The sequence below is a fragment of the Argopecten irradians genome, chromosome 1, assembly GCF_041381155.1.
Source record: "Argopecten irradians isolate NY chromosome 1, Ai_NY, whole genome shotgun sequence".
NCBI classification, from domain to species: domain Eukaryota; kingdom Metazoa; phylum Mollusca; class Bivalvia; order Pectinida; family Pectinidae; genus Argopecten; species Argopecten irradians.
In genome coordinates, this window is record NC_091134.1 from 36031280 (window position 1) to 36049456 (window position 18177).

General features: G+C 36.2%; 1 protein-coding gene across 1 annotated transcript; it reads left to right on the forward strand.

The window, feature by feature from the left end:
* On the forward strand, window positions 1–8019 carry LOC138326001 (ras-related protein Rab-39B-like). Its single transcript, XM_069272079.1, has 2 exons — window positions 1–344; window positions 1182–8019. The coding sequence occupies exons 1-2, from the start codon at window positions 127–129 to the stop codon at window positions 1606–1608; spliced, it is 645 nt and encodes a 214-aa protein (XP_069128180.1). The 5' UTR covers window positions 1–126; the 3' UTR covers window positions 1609–8019.
* Window positions 8020–18177: the final 10158 nt, after the last annotated feature.

Genomic DNA, 18177 nt, shown 5'->3' on the forward strand with positions numbered 1-18177 from the left:
TAACATACTACTCTAACCACACGATCAAAACAGGAAGCGAAGATGAAACACATGTCTAACGAGGAATGTCAAGCACAGTAAGACAACTAACATATAAGTTATACTGATCTGGCATGAACATAAAGTATGGTTGAACCAATCTTCGATTACCAGTTTAGACTGATTTTGATAGGTGACAGTACTGTTGGAAAATCGTCATTGCTGAAATATTTCACAGATGGTAAATTCAACGAGGTGTGCGATCCCACGGTAGGTGTTGATTTCTACGCCCGTTTACTGGAGGTAAAACACGGGATCCGCGTAAAGCTACAACTATGGGACACAGCAGGGCAAGAGAGGTTCAGGTAATTATTGAAAGTACACCTCATCTTGGCCAAAAATGGCTCAAAAGGTTCATTCAAACACCAAAATAATTTATTCAAGATGGCCTCGAACTCATTGATCTTTGAGTGGGCCTTAAGCAGGCTGTATTATGCTTCTGCGATTCAAGTCTAGGTTCGTGTCATTGTTGAAAACATCGAGATCTCCATCATTATGCAAGTCATTGAAATTAGTCTAATAAGTCTATTTTGTTAATGAACAATGTAAATACACAAAATAATGAAATTATTCATTTTCAAAACAAATTATGAAATAATTAATTGATAACATTATATGGCTGAAATACATGTCAATTTATTATATTCATGCAGAATGTTGTCATGTTACAATTGAAAAAAAATACTGAAACAATATCAATATGTCATCATGGCCATTTTAACTTGTGCATCTATATATGTGATACCCAATTCAAGTGGCAGGTATATATTACAATGTGGGCTTCTTAGGATTTACTCCAACAAAATATTAGAGGTACCGTATAGCTTGACGAAATACATTTGAAACATTACATGGGGATAATCACATGCTGGAATGGCGTGCTAGCTTCTTTATTTGTTGAGACTTAACCTTGAACTATGGTATACATTCATGATCAACTCTTGTTCATCAATAAGGTTGATAGTCTAATTTATATTGTTACTGAAGCTTATTCATGAAGTTAACTGTTACAAATCTTGCTCAAATTCACAGCATGACTGATACACTATCCCTAGTCCTAATTTATGAATATAATTACCTGTATTTGAATTCAGCATTTGTCCCTCAAGTAAAATTATTTGATATATTGTTTCGCATTTCAGGTCAATTACTCGATCCTACTATCGTAACTCTGTGGGTGTATTGATAGTGTTTGATTTGACAAAGAGACGATCATTTGAGAATGTGGATGGTTGGTTGAAAGAAGCACGTGCCCATATAGAGCCTTACGAGGCTGTGTATATGGTGGTCGGACAGAAGGCAGACTTGGATGACCAACGTCAGGTCACACATCGAGAGGCACGCCTCTATGCCGAGACCAATAGTCTCCGTTATATTGAAACATCAGCATTTTCAGGACAGAATGTCGAAGAGGCATTTCAGTCTCTCGCACGTGATATTCATGAGAAGTTAGAGGATGGCACAATTAAAGTGGAAGAGGGCTGGGATGGAGTGAAGAATGGATTTGCACGTCCAAAGGAATCATTCCAGGTGATGGAGGGAGAGCCGGAGGGAGGGGGATGCTGCTGATGATACCTAGGACTAGTGTCACATCCTAAGAACATAAATTATTGTTAGCTTTGAAGGTCGAAGTTTAAATTTAGATTTGAATGCTTACTTAAGTTATATTGTCAGTAATTGTCAATCTAGATCTGTACACCCAGCACTTATGGTCAAAGACCAAAGTTCATATTGAAGCACTTAAAGTCAAAGACCAAAGGTCAAGGATGCACATGCACAGACAAGTTATTAGCATTGAACATCAAATACTAAAACATTCAAACTCCATTGCTATTTGCGTACGGTATGAATTTATCATCAATGGTCAGACATCAGAGGTCAAATTGTTCTGGTTTTGTGTTGTCATGTGTTGAATCAAAGCATCAATAGAATAATTTTGTTTTGTGTAATCTTAAAATTTCATTGTGTGTTAATGATGTATGTAGCATCAATATTATAAAGAAGAATGATGAGCTTCTGAAACAAAAGTACATGATATGTAGTTGCATATTAAACATTTTGATTTATTTATGTAATCACCTGAACATAACTCATTGGTATGAAAATTTTTCAGTTCCTAGAAAGAAGATCTAGTTCTTGTATCAAATTTGTCTTGAAAAATAAAGCAATTTTGGTAAAGTGATTAGCGTACAGTGGAATACAATAAGACTATGCTAATAAATCTACATCAAACTGTGTACAATGTTACCAGCATTTAGAAAACTAAAAATCAAATTGTTGGTGCCAGTTATATATTTTGTGTCTTGAATGCAGAGTACTGCTGGTAAATATATATATATAGTATATGGTAATTTTAAGAGAAATTCACATTTGATTTGTGATAATTAATATTATAATTATATATATTATATATAATATTATTCGGGAAAGTTTGAGTGTTAAAGGAGTGATTTTAGGATAATTGTATTATTTGTGCACCTCAGATACCCTAAAAGTATAAGTCAAAATACCTGGTATTTAAGAGGTAGTCTCGATGCTCCTTATAACTAGGAGTATGATGCGTTGACTAATGTACAAGTTTCCTTGTGTTAAAGATTAAACCAAGACAACTGGAGTTAGAAAGTTGGCTATTTTGTCATTAGACAGTATTTTCATTCCCAATGCAAAGAAAAAAAATCATTTTCAGATTTCTCAATGTTCAGATTTCAGTGTTCCTAAAGTTGTGTAACTATATAATTATATCTCCTATATGAGTAAATGGATTTAACTTTTATTTTTTTTATAGATCCAATAAGTTTTTGTGCAATAATTGAAATCACTATATGTTTAGAAAATGTAAACCAGGTTTTTGTTTCGTCCTGAGCCTGGAGTAACGGAGATAATATTTGATGGCGTGTTTAAGATATGTCATAGATTGTATTGCCAAAATGAATGAAAGGAATATGTGTGAAATTGAATGAAAGGCATGAAATGATGTCTTAAAATACGTTTGAAGATAGGGATGGATGTTTATTCGTTGGGGCAAATAAATACCATGGTAATATCTCCTCTTTCAAATTTCTTAGGACTTTTTGTCTACATGCATATGTAAGCGCTGTGATTTACTAAGTATAATGTATCTCTTTGAATTAGGAGTGGTTATATACAATATAATGTAGGTTGGGTGTGAATTACAAATTGTCTCCCCTTATGGATGACTATATAGGGATTTCTCTCATACCCACACATGTACTTATGTTGCCTGAGGCTGTGTTGCATGCGGCTACCGATACAATAAAGCCTCATGATGTCAAAGAATCAACAACATTTTCTCTTTTTTAGGTACAATTATAACATTTTTTCAGAAACTAGGCTGAATTTACTTTAAAAGATACAAACAACGGTATGAAAAGTATGTGAGTCATAGATGAGAGATTTCGAGAGAGTTTTTGCTCAAGATGGGTAGATATAAGGGGTGTGATATATGCTGTTGTGTGCTTCATATGGGTAGCCCAAGATATGAAGGATTTGTTACGTGTTGTGTGCTTAAGATGATTAGAGGAATTTGGTGTGTGTTGTTGTGTGCTTCATATGGGTAGATTCAAGGGATTTGGTACAGTATGTGCTTTTGTGTGCTTTAGGGATTTCTTATGTATGTGATGTTGTGTGCTGTCTAAATTTATTGTCGCATCAAAAATTACATGAGTCAAAACAGTACTAGTGAAACCACCATTCCATTAGTGATTCTATTCTTTAAAGCTAAGCAGAAAATCACCATGTTCCAGCAGTCTGCATAATGTGGTCTGTATAATGCATAAAGGCTGACTGTACAGTTGTGTAGAATCACAAACTGATCACTGTACAGTTCAGTACAATGTACAATGTATAATAGCTGATAGTTTTATGTATGATACTTATAAACCAAGTACTAGTTCTACATTTATATAGAGGACAATTTGTTGTTCCTGATTTTATTTTGCACCTACTTAATCATTTATTACTTTTATGATTTGTTTTTACTACTTCATGTTTTATAGTTTTTAAACTAGGTTTATAACTAGTGCCATAAAGAGGTTTAATTCTTAAACCATGAAACAAATCGTGTATCAAACATGTACACTGGTTAAATATACACTACTTGAGTACTTAATGGTATTGAGGGAAAATGTAGACTTTTCATAATTTTTGGAAGCTGTTCAGGATCCACTGAGACACTTAATCCCAACTCTTCCTGAAGGTTCCATGAACATGCTGACGGACATCCTCGATACTCCAGGGTTTCCGATCATTTACGATCTCTACACCCCTGGACTATCTCATAGTGAAATTGAAAGCAGCTCAGTGGAAAACATTTGACCAATCACAGGCTAGCAAAGATTTCCTTTGAAGACTACAGAGAGAGCGACGCCTAACATCAAAGTCACACAGTCAACCACAGTGTACCGTTATACGGCCCTTTTGATGTTCATCAAATGACTAAATTACCTGTTCTTTTCTGTTGCCTCCAATTTTACTATGCGATAGTCCAGGCGTGTAGAGATCGTAAGTGATCGGAAACCCTGGAGTATCGAGGATGGCTGACGGAGAGCAGGGGCACATTGAATAGCCAGGGTCTACAGCTGTTACATATTTATATAGATAGATTTGTTGCCAGAAATTAAGTGTTCTGATACTCCTACTGCCAAGAAAGTTAAGCTTCATACAGGGTTAGTGCCATCATTTTGTTTTATTTATGTTTTTGTCATTGTGATATGTCAGAGTTACTTCCCTTGGTTTCACTCTGAGTACTGTCATTGTGATCTATCAGTGTTCAGTTACTTCCCTTTAGTTCCCCGCCGTATAGTACTATATACAGTGTAATTATGATCCAAGTTACTCACAGTGCTGATTGAGTGCATGTGAAACAAAAGGAAGTAGCTCTGGTAAGCCAGCATTGTTTGATGTGAATTTGTGAATCTTTGTTTTATAAAATTAGAATATGATGACAGCATGATTAGAGTCATGAGATTTTTGTTGTTGTTGTTTTATTGTCTATATGATGATCTATTTATTATTATGCAGTTTTCTCCCATTTAACCAGTTATATTTAAGACATATACTTGGAAGAATTCCTTCAGGTTGTTACCATTGTAGTCCTAAGGTACCTTGTAAATCCCAGCTAACCAAGACCCACCAAAACTGCCAGCAGCTGTCATTAACAAATGCATCGCAATTTCTCATTGGTAAACGCCATCTTCTGGAAAAACCTATTCATTTTTGTTTTCATATTTGCAACATTAGCATGATATTGATGTGAGCTTTACTGATGTACCCTTCTAAAATTTGTCACTCTTATGTACCTGTCAGCTGGGGTTCAGGAAAATTGTGTGAAGTTCCAGGCCAAAGGAAAGTAATCTTTTGTTTTGCATGTTTTGTGTTATAACGATTATGATGCACCATCTGTTTTAATGCAAGGTTTTGATTACATTATATTTCCTCATAGTTCCTATTTTACAAGTGCTTTTGTTTACATGTGCAATACTATGATACCACCTTATGTACCATATTGACAGTTGTTTTTATCACTTTTGAAATACTTTTATTATTGTTTTTATTGTATAACCCAGTATATTTTAAAAGGTTGTTGTGATATTTTAATTTTTATCCAGAATGTCAGAATATATCCCAAGCAAACTATACATGTTCATGGACTCTACTTTCTAACTCATTTGCTCCTGAGACTTCACAATGAACAGGTCTAGACGACCTGAATCCAGATGCAAACTTAATCCTCATCCATGGGAGTTATTTCCCTTATTGTCAGTGAGTTGAAATTACGTTTGAATACATTCAACAGCAGATACCCGGTAACTCTGTTATCTGTCAATACAGATTTTTTTTAAATAGAAATAAATTTTTCTTTATATTATTTCTTATGTTGAAATTATAACTTTTTTGCTCAACATTCTGCACCCCAGAATATCTGAATGGTTACCACTGCACATGATGAATAGTTCTTTTATCCTCAAGAAAATATATTAATTTAATGGTCTGAGGACAATCAAATAATTGTAAGATTATTTTTACTGTTGAGTACAAATTTGTATCTGGAGTGTCTTTCAGTATATCTTATATATTCAAGAAATCTGGAAAAGAATATATAATTTAGAGTTGTTGACATTGTTGTATGGGATGTTGATGAATGGAAACAGTTCTTGAACATTGTATAATCAAAAGTGAATCATCATAGCATGTTTAGATTGTTTTTTAGAGAGTGAATGGTAGAGATTTCCAGTATAGATAATTTACTTTAAAACATAACTTCGATTAAAAAAAAAAATTTATCACTCTGTTGAAATTTCATAATTGTCATTATTTAATCCTTAGCAATGTTTTTTTGTGTTGTTTTTTGTTGTTGAAATTTGTTTCAACCTTTATCTGAAATATTAAAAAAAAAAAAAATTCGATAACAGTTATCCTCATTTTTTGTAACCATGGTTTTGTGGGAAACATTATTGGTACACATTGTGCGTAGGTACAATTTAGGCAAAAGTAATATTAAAATATTGAAACAAAACTAAAGAAAATGAAAAACTGCACAAATATTATTTTCAGAATTTTCTCCCTTTAGCTTTTTACATTACATTGCTAAAAGTTAGTTCTATTTGGGTATTTGTAAATCAAATTATTCCATATGTTATCACATTCATACTAATGGTTGTGGAATTTGTTTAGCTATGTGAATTTTGCTTCTAATTTTGGAGAATGGTGTAGAATTACCACCGCATATTTATAATGCTTTTAACAGTTGGTTGTGCCTATATGCACACTGAAATCTGATTGTTTTGTTTGGTTGTTGGCAGAATGATGATATTGTGATACCATTTTAACTGTCTGACGACTTCAATAGATAACATTACATGTTTGGTATTCATCATTAAAGCTATAATGAGCAGTCTGTGTGTGTTAAATAAAAAGTACGCTTATGCTAGCAAAGCTGCTTATAAATTGATGCTATGTTGCAGGTGTAGTATATCATTACGAAATTAGTAACACATGCACAGTTGTGTGCATGACATTGGTTTCTAGTCATTTTAAAAATATTTGTTTTTAGTTTTAAATCAAAGTGTACCAAGGCATTTCAAGTCCTCAAAGTAACTCCATCTGTCTCTGTGATATTGATCAGCTACTATCAAAGACTAAATCCAACAGTTTAAAGGCCCACTACCTCTCTGAAATGGCTCTTAATTTTTAAATGGGAAATGTAACGAGATTGATAATTTTGTAGTCGCAAAAGATATTAACTTATCGTTAATACTTCATGTATTATCACTTTTTGAACAATTTGATTAAAATACATATGTAAATAAAATGCTAATTTTCATAATGCGGGTCATCTTATGTTTCCCGCTGTCGTCCTAATTACCGCACGGTAGTTGACTATCAATGTGTCAGACGGCAAAACAGCGAAATGACTCTCCACTGTTATCATGTATTACACAGTAATTCTTACATGTGTTTGATTTTCTAACCTCAGCTTAGGTCATTGGCGTACATTTTCTGATGTTATTATTGTTTATAAGAAACCTTTAGATTTTGCTCCAGAAAGGTAGTGGGTCTTTAATGTTCAATATCATGGTATCTGTTTACAGTAAATAAAAGGCAGATTATTACCGGTATTACAATAACAAAAAAGTAGGGAGGGGCATTTTTTTTGGAAAAGGAGTCCAGTAGATATTATAAAAGGACACTTATTAGGAAAATACAATAGGTTAATATCACTTATTGTTTGTATCAAAAATAAAATATAACTAAATCTGATATATAAGGAAGATAATAACATTTGTAAACATGGTTTTTTTCCAATGCCAGTATTTGATTGGTTGTTTGTTTTATTTATAATTGGCCAATCAGCATCCTTGTTATTCCACCAGCCATATATACATGTGTTGACTCTCATGTTGTACTGTGTTGATCTACTTTGTGATTTAAATAAAATGTTCCTGGAACAAGATAAACAAATCTTCCATTATTCCTTGTGTAAGTATAATTTTAATTAATTGGTATAAAAGGAAATACGAAATTCAACAAGTAGACCAGGACTCAAAGTCAGAACTTTTGAAATGAACGTAGAAAAATAAGGTTCTACTTATGTGGCTGTCTTTGTTCAGCTTGGTCCCTAGATGGAAGTGTCATTGTCAACCATATGTTTGGAAGTCGTTTCTTGCATTATCCATGAAGAAAAAAAGAATTTGTCGTAAAATGATGCCCTAGCATTCTGTCTATACATGATTCAGTCAGTAGATTGATGAGATCTTTTTTTATCTCCTTCGCTATCAAAGACTATGTAACCAAAGGAGTTTGACGTTCTGTCAATAATATATAGTTTACATATATGTAAAATAACCCTATATACTATATAAAAATACTATATATAGGGTTATTTTTTATATATGTATACTATATATATTGACAGAACGTCAAACTCCTGTGATGTAACCCTGGATGCAAAAAAGACAAATAACATGATTCAACCAATCCAAATCACAAGCTTCACTTCCAAACAAAAATAACCCAGGTCTTATATCTGAAAAAGGATCTTTATCTTTTATTATATCTTATACTTGGGATACCAAATGGGTGTTTAAACTACAGTCAAGCGTGTCTATGAAGACCACTAAAGGGACTAAGATACCAAATGGGTGTTTAAACTACAGTCAAGCGTGTCTATGAAGACCACTAAAGGGACTAAGATACAAAATGGGTGTTTAAACTACAGTCAAGCCTGTCTATGAAGACCACTAAAGGGACTAAGATACAAAATGGGTGTTTACATTACAGTAAAGCGTGTCTATGAAGACCACTAAAGGGACTAAGATACAAAATGGGTGTTTAAACTACAGTAAAGCGTGTCTATGAAGACCACTAAAGGGACTAAGATACAAAATGGGTGTTTACATTACAGTAAAGCGTGTCTATGAAGTCCACTAAAGGGACTAAGATAACAATGGGTGTTTAAACTACAGTCAAGCGTGTCTATGAAGACCACTAAAGGGACTAAGATACCAAATGGGTGTTTAAACTACAGTCAAGCCTGTCTATGAAGACCACTAAAGGGACTAAGATACCAAATGGGTGTTTAAACTACAGTCAAGCGTGTCTATGAAGACCACTAAAGGGACTAAGATACAAAATGGGTGTTTAAACTACAGTCAAGCCTGTCTATGAAGACCACTAAAGGGACTAAGATACAAAATGGGTGTTTACATTACAGTAAAGCGTGTCTATGAAGACCACTAAAGGGACTAAGATACAAAATGGGTGTTTAAACTACAGTCAAGCCTGTCTATGAAGACCACTAAAGGGACTAAGATACCAAATGGGTGTTTACATTACAGTAAAGCGTGTCTATGAAGTCCACTAAAGGGACTAAGATACAAAATGGGTGTTTACATTACAGTAAAGCCTGTCTATGAAGACCACTAAAGGGACTAAGATACCAAATGGGTGTTAACTACAGTCAAGCGTGTCTATGAAGACCACTAAAGGGACTAAGATACAAAATGGGTGTTAAATACAGTAAGCTGTCTTGAAGACCACTAAAGGATAGATACAAAATGGTGTTTACATTACAGTCAAGCGTGTCTATGAAGACCACTAAAGGGACTAAGATACCAAATGGGTGTTTAAACTACAGTCAAGCGTGTCTATGAAGACCACTAAAGGGACTAAGATACAAAATGGGTGTTTAAACTACAGTCAAGCGTGTCTATGAAGACCACTAAAGGGACTAAGATACAAAAATGGGGGTGTTTAAAAACTACAGTCAAGCCGTGTCTATGAAGACCACTAAAGGGACTAAGATACAAAATGGGTGTTTAAACTACAGTCAAGCGTTGTCTATGAAGACCACTAAAGGGACTAAGATACAAAATGGGTGTTTAAACTACAGTCAAGCCTGTCTATGAAGACCACTAAAGGGACTAAGATACAAAATGGGTGTTTAAACTACAGTCAAGCCTGTCTATGAAGACCACTAAAGGGACTAAAGATACAAAATGGGTGTTTAAACTACAGTCAAGCCTGTCTATGAAGACCACTAAAGGGACTAAGATACAAAATGGGTGTTTAAACTACAGTCAAAGCCTGTCTATGAAGACCACTAAAGGGACTAAGATACCAAATGGGTGTTTAAACTACAGTCAAGCGTGTCTATGAAGACCACTAAAGGGACTAAGATACAAAATGGGTGTTTAAACTACAGTCAAGCCTGTCTATGAAGACCACTAAAGGGACTAAGATACAAATGGGTGTTTAAACTACAGTCAAGCCTGTCTATGAAGACCACTAAAGGGACTAAGATACCAAATGGGTGTTTAAACTACAGTCAAGCCTGTCTATGAAGACCACTAAAGGGACTAAGATACAAAATGGGTGTTTAAACTACAGTCAAGCCTGTCTATGAAGACCACTAAAGGGACTAAGATACCAAATGGGTGTTTAAACTACAGTCAAGCCTGTCTATGAAGACCACTAAAGGGACTAAGATACCAAATGGGTGTTTTAAACTACAGTCAAGCGTGTCTATGAAGACCACTAAAGGGACTAAGATACAAAATGTTGTTTAAACTACAGTCAAGCCTGTCTATGAAGACCACTAAAGGGACTAAGATACAAAATGGGTGTTTTAAACTACAGTCAAGCCTGTCTATGAAGACCACTAAAGGGACTAAGATACAAAATGGGTGTTTAATACTACAGTAACCACTAAAGCTGTCTATGAAGACCACTAAAGGGACTAAGATACAAAATGGGTGTTTAAACTACAGTCAAGCCTGTCTATGAAGACCACTAAAGGGACTAAGATACCAAATGGGTGTTTACACAACAGTACAAGCGTGTCTATGAAGACCACTAAAGGGACTAAGATACAAAAAGGTAATGGTGTTTTAAACTACAGTCAAGCGTGTCTATGAAGACCACTAAAGGGACTAAGATACCAAATGGGTGTTTAAACTACAGTCAAGCGTGTCTATGAAGACCACTAAAGGGACTAAGATACAAAATGGGTGTTTAAACTACAGTCAAGCGTGTCTATGAAGACCACTAAAGGGACTAAGATACAAAATGGGTGTTTTACATTACAGTAAAGCGTGTCTATGAAGTCCACTAAAGGGACTAAGATACAAAATGGGTGTTTACATTACAGTAAAAGCGTGTCTATGAAGACCACTAAAGGGACTAAGATACAAAATGGGTGTTTACACTACAGTCAAGCCTGTCTATGAAGACCACTAAAGGGACTAAGATACAAAATGAGTGTCTATTTACAAATGGTGTTTTACAGTAAAGCGTGTCTATGAAGTCCACTAAAGGGACTAAGAAACAGTGGTCTTTATAGTCAAGTTGTCATTATACACAGGTCAAATTGAGTTTAAATCAATAATTTGGAATTCTGATAAACTGGTGATCTTGGTTGCTAAGGTAGACTTTATTGTTCAAAACAAATGTAGCCCCCATATGAAGAAATACTGAAACTAGTTATAATGTTGTAATAAAACTGTATTCTCATCACAAAACCTCACTTTTACCTACATGAGACACTTCTTTGGTCAACAGCTCAACTGTGAGAGTAATGTGACGTTATATCATATTTTCCCTCCCAGTCACGATGGTGACAGACCATTCTCAATACTCTAGAGGTTACTATCACTGGGGAAAGTCTGTTACTAGATGTTTTACTTTTTTAAACACTAAGGACATAAGGGACATTATCAGGATGGTGAAACAAGAGATAATTTGTCTCCTTTTGACAATGACATTCTCAGGATGGTAAAACAAGGGATGACAACTCTCCTCTTGTCAATGACATTCTCAGGATGGTGAAACAAGCGGTGATCAGTCTCCTGACCTCTTGTCAATGACATTCTCAGGATGATGAAACAAGCGGTGATCAGTCTCCTGACCTCTTGTCAATGACATTCTCAGGATGATGAAACAAGCGGTGATCAGTCTCCTGACCTCTTGTCAATGACATTCTCAGGATGATGAAACAAGCGGTGATCAGTCTCCTGACCTCTTGTCAATGACATTCTCAGGATGGCGAAACAAGGGATGATTAGTCTCCTGACCTCTTGTCAATGACATTCTCAGGATGATGAAACAAGCGGTGATCAGTCTCCTGACCTCTTGTCAATGACATTCTCAGGATGGCGAAACAAGGGATGACAACTCTCCTCTTATCTGTGACATTCCCCAGATGGCGAAACAAGGGATGACAATTCTCCTCTTGTCAATGACATTCTCAGAATTGTGAAACAAGGGATGATTAGTCTCCTGACCTCTTGTCAATGACATTCTCAGGATGGCGAAACAAGGGATGACAACTCTCCTCTTATCTGTGACATTCTCCGGATGGCGAAACAAGGGATGACAATTCTCCTCTTGTCAATGACATTCTCAGAATGGTGAAACAAGGGATGATTAGTCTCCTGACCTCTTGTCAATGACATTCTCAGGATGATGAAACAAGCGGTGATCAGTCTCCTGACCTCTTGTCAATGACATTCTCAGGATGGCGAAACAAGGGATGACAACTCTCCTCTTATCTGTGACATTCTCCGGATGGCGAAACAAGGGATGACAATTCTCCTCTTGTCAATGACATTCTCAGGATTGTGAAACAAGAGGTGATCAGTCTCCTGACCACTTGTCAGTGACATTCTCAGAATGGTGAAACAAGGGATGATTGGTCTCCTTTTGTCAATGACATTCTCAGGATGATGAAACAAGGGATGATTGGTCTCCTTTTGTCAATGACATTCTCAGGATGATGAAACAAGGGATGATTGGTCTCCTTTTGTCAATGACATTCTCAGGATGATGAAACAAGGGATGATTGGTCTCCTTTTGTCAATGACATTCTCAGGATGGTGAAACGAAAGGTGCTCAATCCCCTCGTGTCAATGTTCAGGTGTCCAGGTAATGACGTTTTGTCCCAGTCACAGCCAAAATTATGTGCTCCTTATCTCTCTCTATCTGTGCCCTGTTGTTTGTTGACTTGTTTTCGTGTTCCTCTTTGGATATCATGATCATTGGCAAATCTCTCCCAGAAGTGAATACAAATGTGTTCTGTTGGAAAATACTATATTCTGTACCTCTTCCCATACACCGCTCCAACAGACTCTACTTATTTAGCTCCTTCCTTTGGAAGACCTCTTGCGTTTTAGTCACCCGTTTACATTTGTACTTGGTTCATTCAAAATTAATTCTATATACCTGTGGAACTGTATTATAAAAGTAGGACCGAATTAATCATTTTAGGGAAGATTAGATTCTACTGACCGTGTCCAGTTGCTGCTTCCTCCGAGAATTCTAGTTGCTTCCCTGCTGCTTGGTGTTATCTGTATGGCATATTTCCTTATCCCCTTACAATGGTTATATGTCCTTCCACTCGGATTTCATTGTATGGACTAGACAACGGAAGAGCTAATGGGGTCTCAATATTTGCCATCCTAAGGAGCCACCATGCATACAGTATATATGAAAATATAATAATATAAACTTTATCTATTTTACATCGATTGAGAAACAAGTTATGCAACTTATGTAAATCACTCTCGATGGCCCGAATGTAAGCGCGCGAGTGGTCTTAGTGTGGGAGGAAACTGGATTGCCAGGAGAAAACCTATGTGATCGGACAGGTGACCCATAACCTTTTCACGTCCGTGCCGCCGATCGAACCCCGGCCGGCTAGGTGAAAGGCGAGCGGCTTTTAAAACCACTACACCACCCGACCATCCATACAGTATGATAATATATGCCCAAGATTTTCAACTCACGGACACAGTTTACGCTTGGCTTCTTTTGTCAGACTCCTGTTTTGTAGGTTCACTGGATATATCATACAAGTTTAATTCGCTCCCATGATAGAATGGAGCTGCTCTAGTATATAATTCCAGATATTGTATTACTTCAAATTCCGTGTACATGAACCTTGACTGTCCATCTCCAATGATCTCTACTGCACTGACCTGCTTGTCAATTACCATTTTCTCTTTTTTTCTGATATCATGTTGGACCCATCCCCGTGTCATATTGCGATACCTCATTCGTCAATATGATTACAGCCTTTGAGTAGCTGACCACTGTACTTCCTGATTTTCCTGTCTCTTGAGTATTTCAGAGTAGCAATGAGTCTCCCTTTGCATGCCCTCTTCGATTGAAGAATGTGAAAGCTGAAGGTTAGTTGTTCTGCTGTATTATCTATTATCTTGGTATTCTAAGTCACTGCCTGAGATGTCCATTGTAGACAGAGTGACCTCTTGCAGCTTCAAATGCCATGTAAATCTAGACAGAAGCCCATGTTGTGACACCTATGTTTTTGTTTCGATTGTTCATTTCTGTCTTTGTTCCTTCATTAATTGTTATATCATTTTGTCTGAGTTGTTGACATCTAAGGCATCGTCAACCCTTTTCTAAATGCTCTCAATATCGCTTTCATCGACTGACGGGATCTCTCTATTTTAAACATTCAACTACAACTGTCTGACCAAGAATTCTTTCTTGATGATCAGGCAAAGTGTTTTATCAGATGGACAGCAGTTATCAAGTTGAAATCATCTATTTACCAATTGGATTTCTTGTGTCGATACTTGCTTAATGCCATCTACTCTCTCTTCTTTCATCTACAGGTGATGCCAATTGGCATAAGAGATATAATTGTAGATTTCGTGCATTCTGGCACAACTCCTTTCTTCAATGTCGGCAACCCTGTTTCAAATTATTGCACTTTAGAATCGAGGATATGGTAATGCAATATTGTTCTCCTACATTATCTACCTTCTCTGAGATTTTGTACTGTTGTAAATACTGGTGTATAGCAAACTCTATCTACTTAAATGTACTGTTAACGTCAAATCATTATCTCTTCTGATTTCCCTGGCTTCCTTGATAAGTTGGTTTATTGCTTGTGAGTTCCACGCATCAAGATATATACGGAATGCCTTCTTTCTCATTAGATGTGCAAACATACCCATTAGGCCTATCCACTGAGAAGAATGTCTCCCTGTTAATATAGCGAAGACAATAGTTTCTTCAATTATTATGTTTCTGGGATTATGTTCTTTGGGAACAAACCAGCTATCGGCCACCTTCCATCAGTTTGACTTTACCCTTTCCTACTCACATGCCTGTACCACGTTTTAAAAGAAACTTGAGACTTTTCTTGTAGGTGTTACATATAACTAATAACATTTGGTTGGTTCTACTGAAACAATTCTTGCCTTGTCGAGTAACTCTGATTTTATGTAGAGTTTGTTCTTGTTCGTTCAAAAGTTCATCTGACATTGGTACATTCAGTATTCTTACGCCGTTTTCAATGGTTCTTTCTTGATAGTGCCCTTTTGAGTTTACCGTGTACTCCTCTCATCACCCTCCACCGTTCCTGGTCATTTCTCCTCCAGCGTAGGTACATGCTTCTACTCAAACAGAATGGAGATGGTAACTGTAGCCTCCCTTATATTCTAGTGAGTGACCTTATTAATAAGTGTTCTTAATTTCTCCTTACCTATCCTGGCAATCCATTTCTCTCGTCTTTTTGGCGAGGCTATTCCATCATAAATTCTTCTTCATTCGCAGGTAATTCGCAGGTTTTCGGCCTCATTGGAAGTCAGGAGAATTATGGAGAGGCATTGATGGGCTCCGTTGATTGCGGTGACTGATAGGGTTTTTTTTTAACCCCTCCCTACACCGCTTTCAAAATCGTCTAGGTTTAGGAAGAAGGTGGTGGAATCATAGATCAACTGTTTCACTTTCAATTTACATAACATATCCAAAAAATCAAAGAAATTGGCTGTGTGGTTAACGAGCTAGGGCTGTCTCAAAGAGCTGTATATTCACTGGATCATTTTCATCGCTCTAAAATCACAAGCACTCTGTGACCTGGGATGAAGGTCAATGGTCGTTTATTTTTTCCAAACCTGATAGTCAACTACCTTAGCATACTTCATGTACAATATCAAGCCTCTATACATTGTAGAACATGACAAGAAGATGTTATTCGTGATTTTTCACCGAAAACGGCGAATTTGCAATATGAGTCAATGATCAACCGGAAGTTGACATTTTAGAGAAAATGTACAATTACAAAGTTTATCAGTATGGTATTCTACATAAAATATAAAAAATTCAAAGGAATTAAGCTCAATGGTTAACGAATCATGGCTGTCTAGTGGATAAACCGGAAGTGAAAAAAATGAAAAATAAAAAAAAAATCTAAAAATAGTCACTTTTGGTAAACTTTGACCTCTAGCGAGCTTTTTAACGAGACATATTTTGTGGAAAAATGTAATGGGTAAAATTTAGTAATAAACGTTTGATTCATTTCAAGTACTGTTCGCACATAAATCCCAATTATATTATCCGTTTTCGGACTATCGGTGGCCTTCGGACTATTGGGGGCCTTCGGTCTAACGGGCCTTAGGACTAATGGACCTTCGGACTGACGGGCCTTCGGACTATTGGGCCGTAGGGATATAAGGCGGTCACCCAACTGTTGACCTGTGGGAGCATGATAGAATCTCATATAATGGGTCTGTCAAATGGACAGGGATGTTTTAACCCGAGTGATAGGTTTAAACCGGTCAAAAAAACGAGGTTTGTCGAGGGTTGGCGGCCAAATTCGTTCACAATGTGTCGCAATGTGAATTAAGTAGCACTTTTAAATTCACACAGAGAAAAGTAATCAGTCACGTCATTTGGATTTTCAACGATATTTGACCTAGTCCATGTAGACTATATCTACAAATGTTCTTCAAATATGCTAGTTTTGATTGTTTCGTTTCCGAATAGATTGTTCATTCCGAAACACGAAAACATAATAAAATTAATAAAATGGTCTCCATCGTTCAGATGATGAGTTATAAATTAAGGGCAAACTGCAGATTTTTTTCCAACATGCATGAAACTAATACTTTGGTACATGATTTTATTAGGTATTTTCCAAATTTGTGTTGAGAACATGAAGGGGGTTGAATGTGAAATATCATAAATTTCGTATTTTAATCAGATTAATCATATTTGATATCATTTATTATTATTTTATTACTGTTATTCTGTTCTTCACAATATTTATCTTTGTTTCATGTTCGTATAAAAACTTTTTTTTTCGTCCCTTTCCGGATATTTTTACCCTGGTTTGGTTTGAGTTTTAGATTGCTCGCAGGTGGCGCAAGATTACAAACGCAGCAGTGAGTTGGCCTAGCCCGTGCAGGATCCTGACACAGGGCAGTTGCTGTCATCTGTAGACTTGATTCTGGATGTGGTAAAAAGAAAGGTTATCTCTTATGTAAATCCGACCAAAATTTAATTTTTCTTTGCTAATAAGTCATTTGCAGCACGAGCGTGCAACAATCAGTCCCAAAATCGTTTTGTAAAATCCAACTGAAATGTAAACACTGGTAAACTCGCCCTCAAAACTTTTTGTTTACCGTTTTATAAAATGTTATCAGCAAATGATAAACTTCCATTGTGATTTACATTATTATCATTACATAACCTTACTGGATTATGTCATTGTAATAGATCTAAAAATGTAGTATAGTAAACCTAGTTATATACATGTATACCCATTCTCCCCATCACATTTAAAAGTAGACCTACTGAATTTCAGTCATGCATCTTCATACAGAAGACATTTACCAATATTTAATAAATAATGATAGCCATGCAGGTTCCACAAAAAATGTTTGGAAATTCTCTTGTAATCATACCAATAGTTATTATACACTTAGGCCTACATTAAGACATCCTCGATATTACAGGGGTTCCGATCACTTACGATCTCTACACCCCTGGACTATCTTATGGTAAAACTGGAGGCAACAGAATAGAACAGGTAATTTAGTCCTTTGATGAACATCAAAAGAGCCGTATAACAGTACACTGTGGCTGACTGTGTGGCTTTGATGTAGGCGTCGCTCTCTCTGTAGTCTTGGTTGGTCAAATGTTTTCCGCTGAGCTGCCTTCAATTTCACTATGAGATAGTCCAGGGGTGTAGAGATCGTAAGTGATCGGAACCCCTGGAGTATTGAGGATGACATTAAGATAGCAAGAATTGTTATACAGGTGAGAATATTGTCACTGGCCGGTACAATCATGAAATTTGTTGGTGATAAACAA

Bases quoted from the DNA above. Each gene is read 5' to 3' on its own strand.
- LOC138326001 (XM_069272079.1), top strand. From the start codon at position 127: ATGGTTGAACCAATCTTCGATTACCAGTTTAGACTGATTTTGATAGGT. The intron at 345-1,181 runs GTAATTATTGAA...TTCGCATTTCAG, and splicing joins GCAGGGCAAGAGAGGTTCAG to GTCAATTACTCGATCCTACT.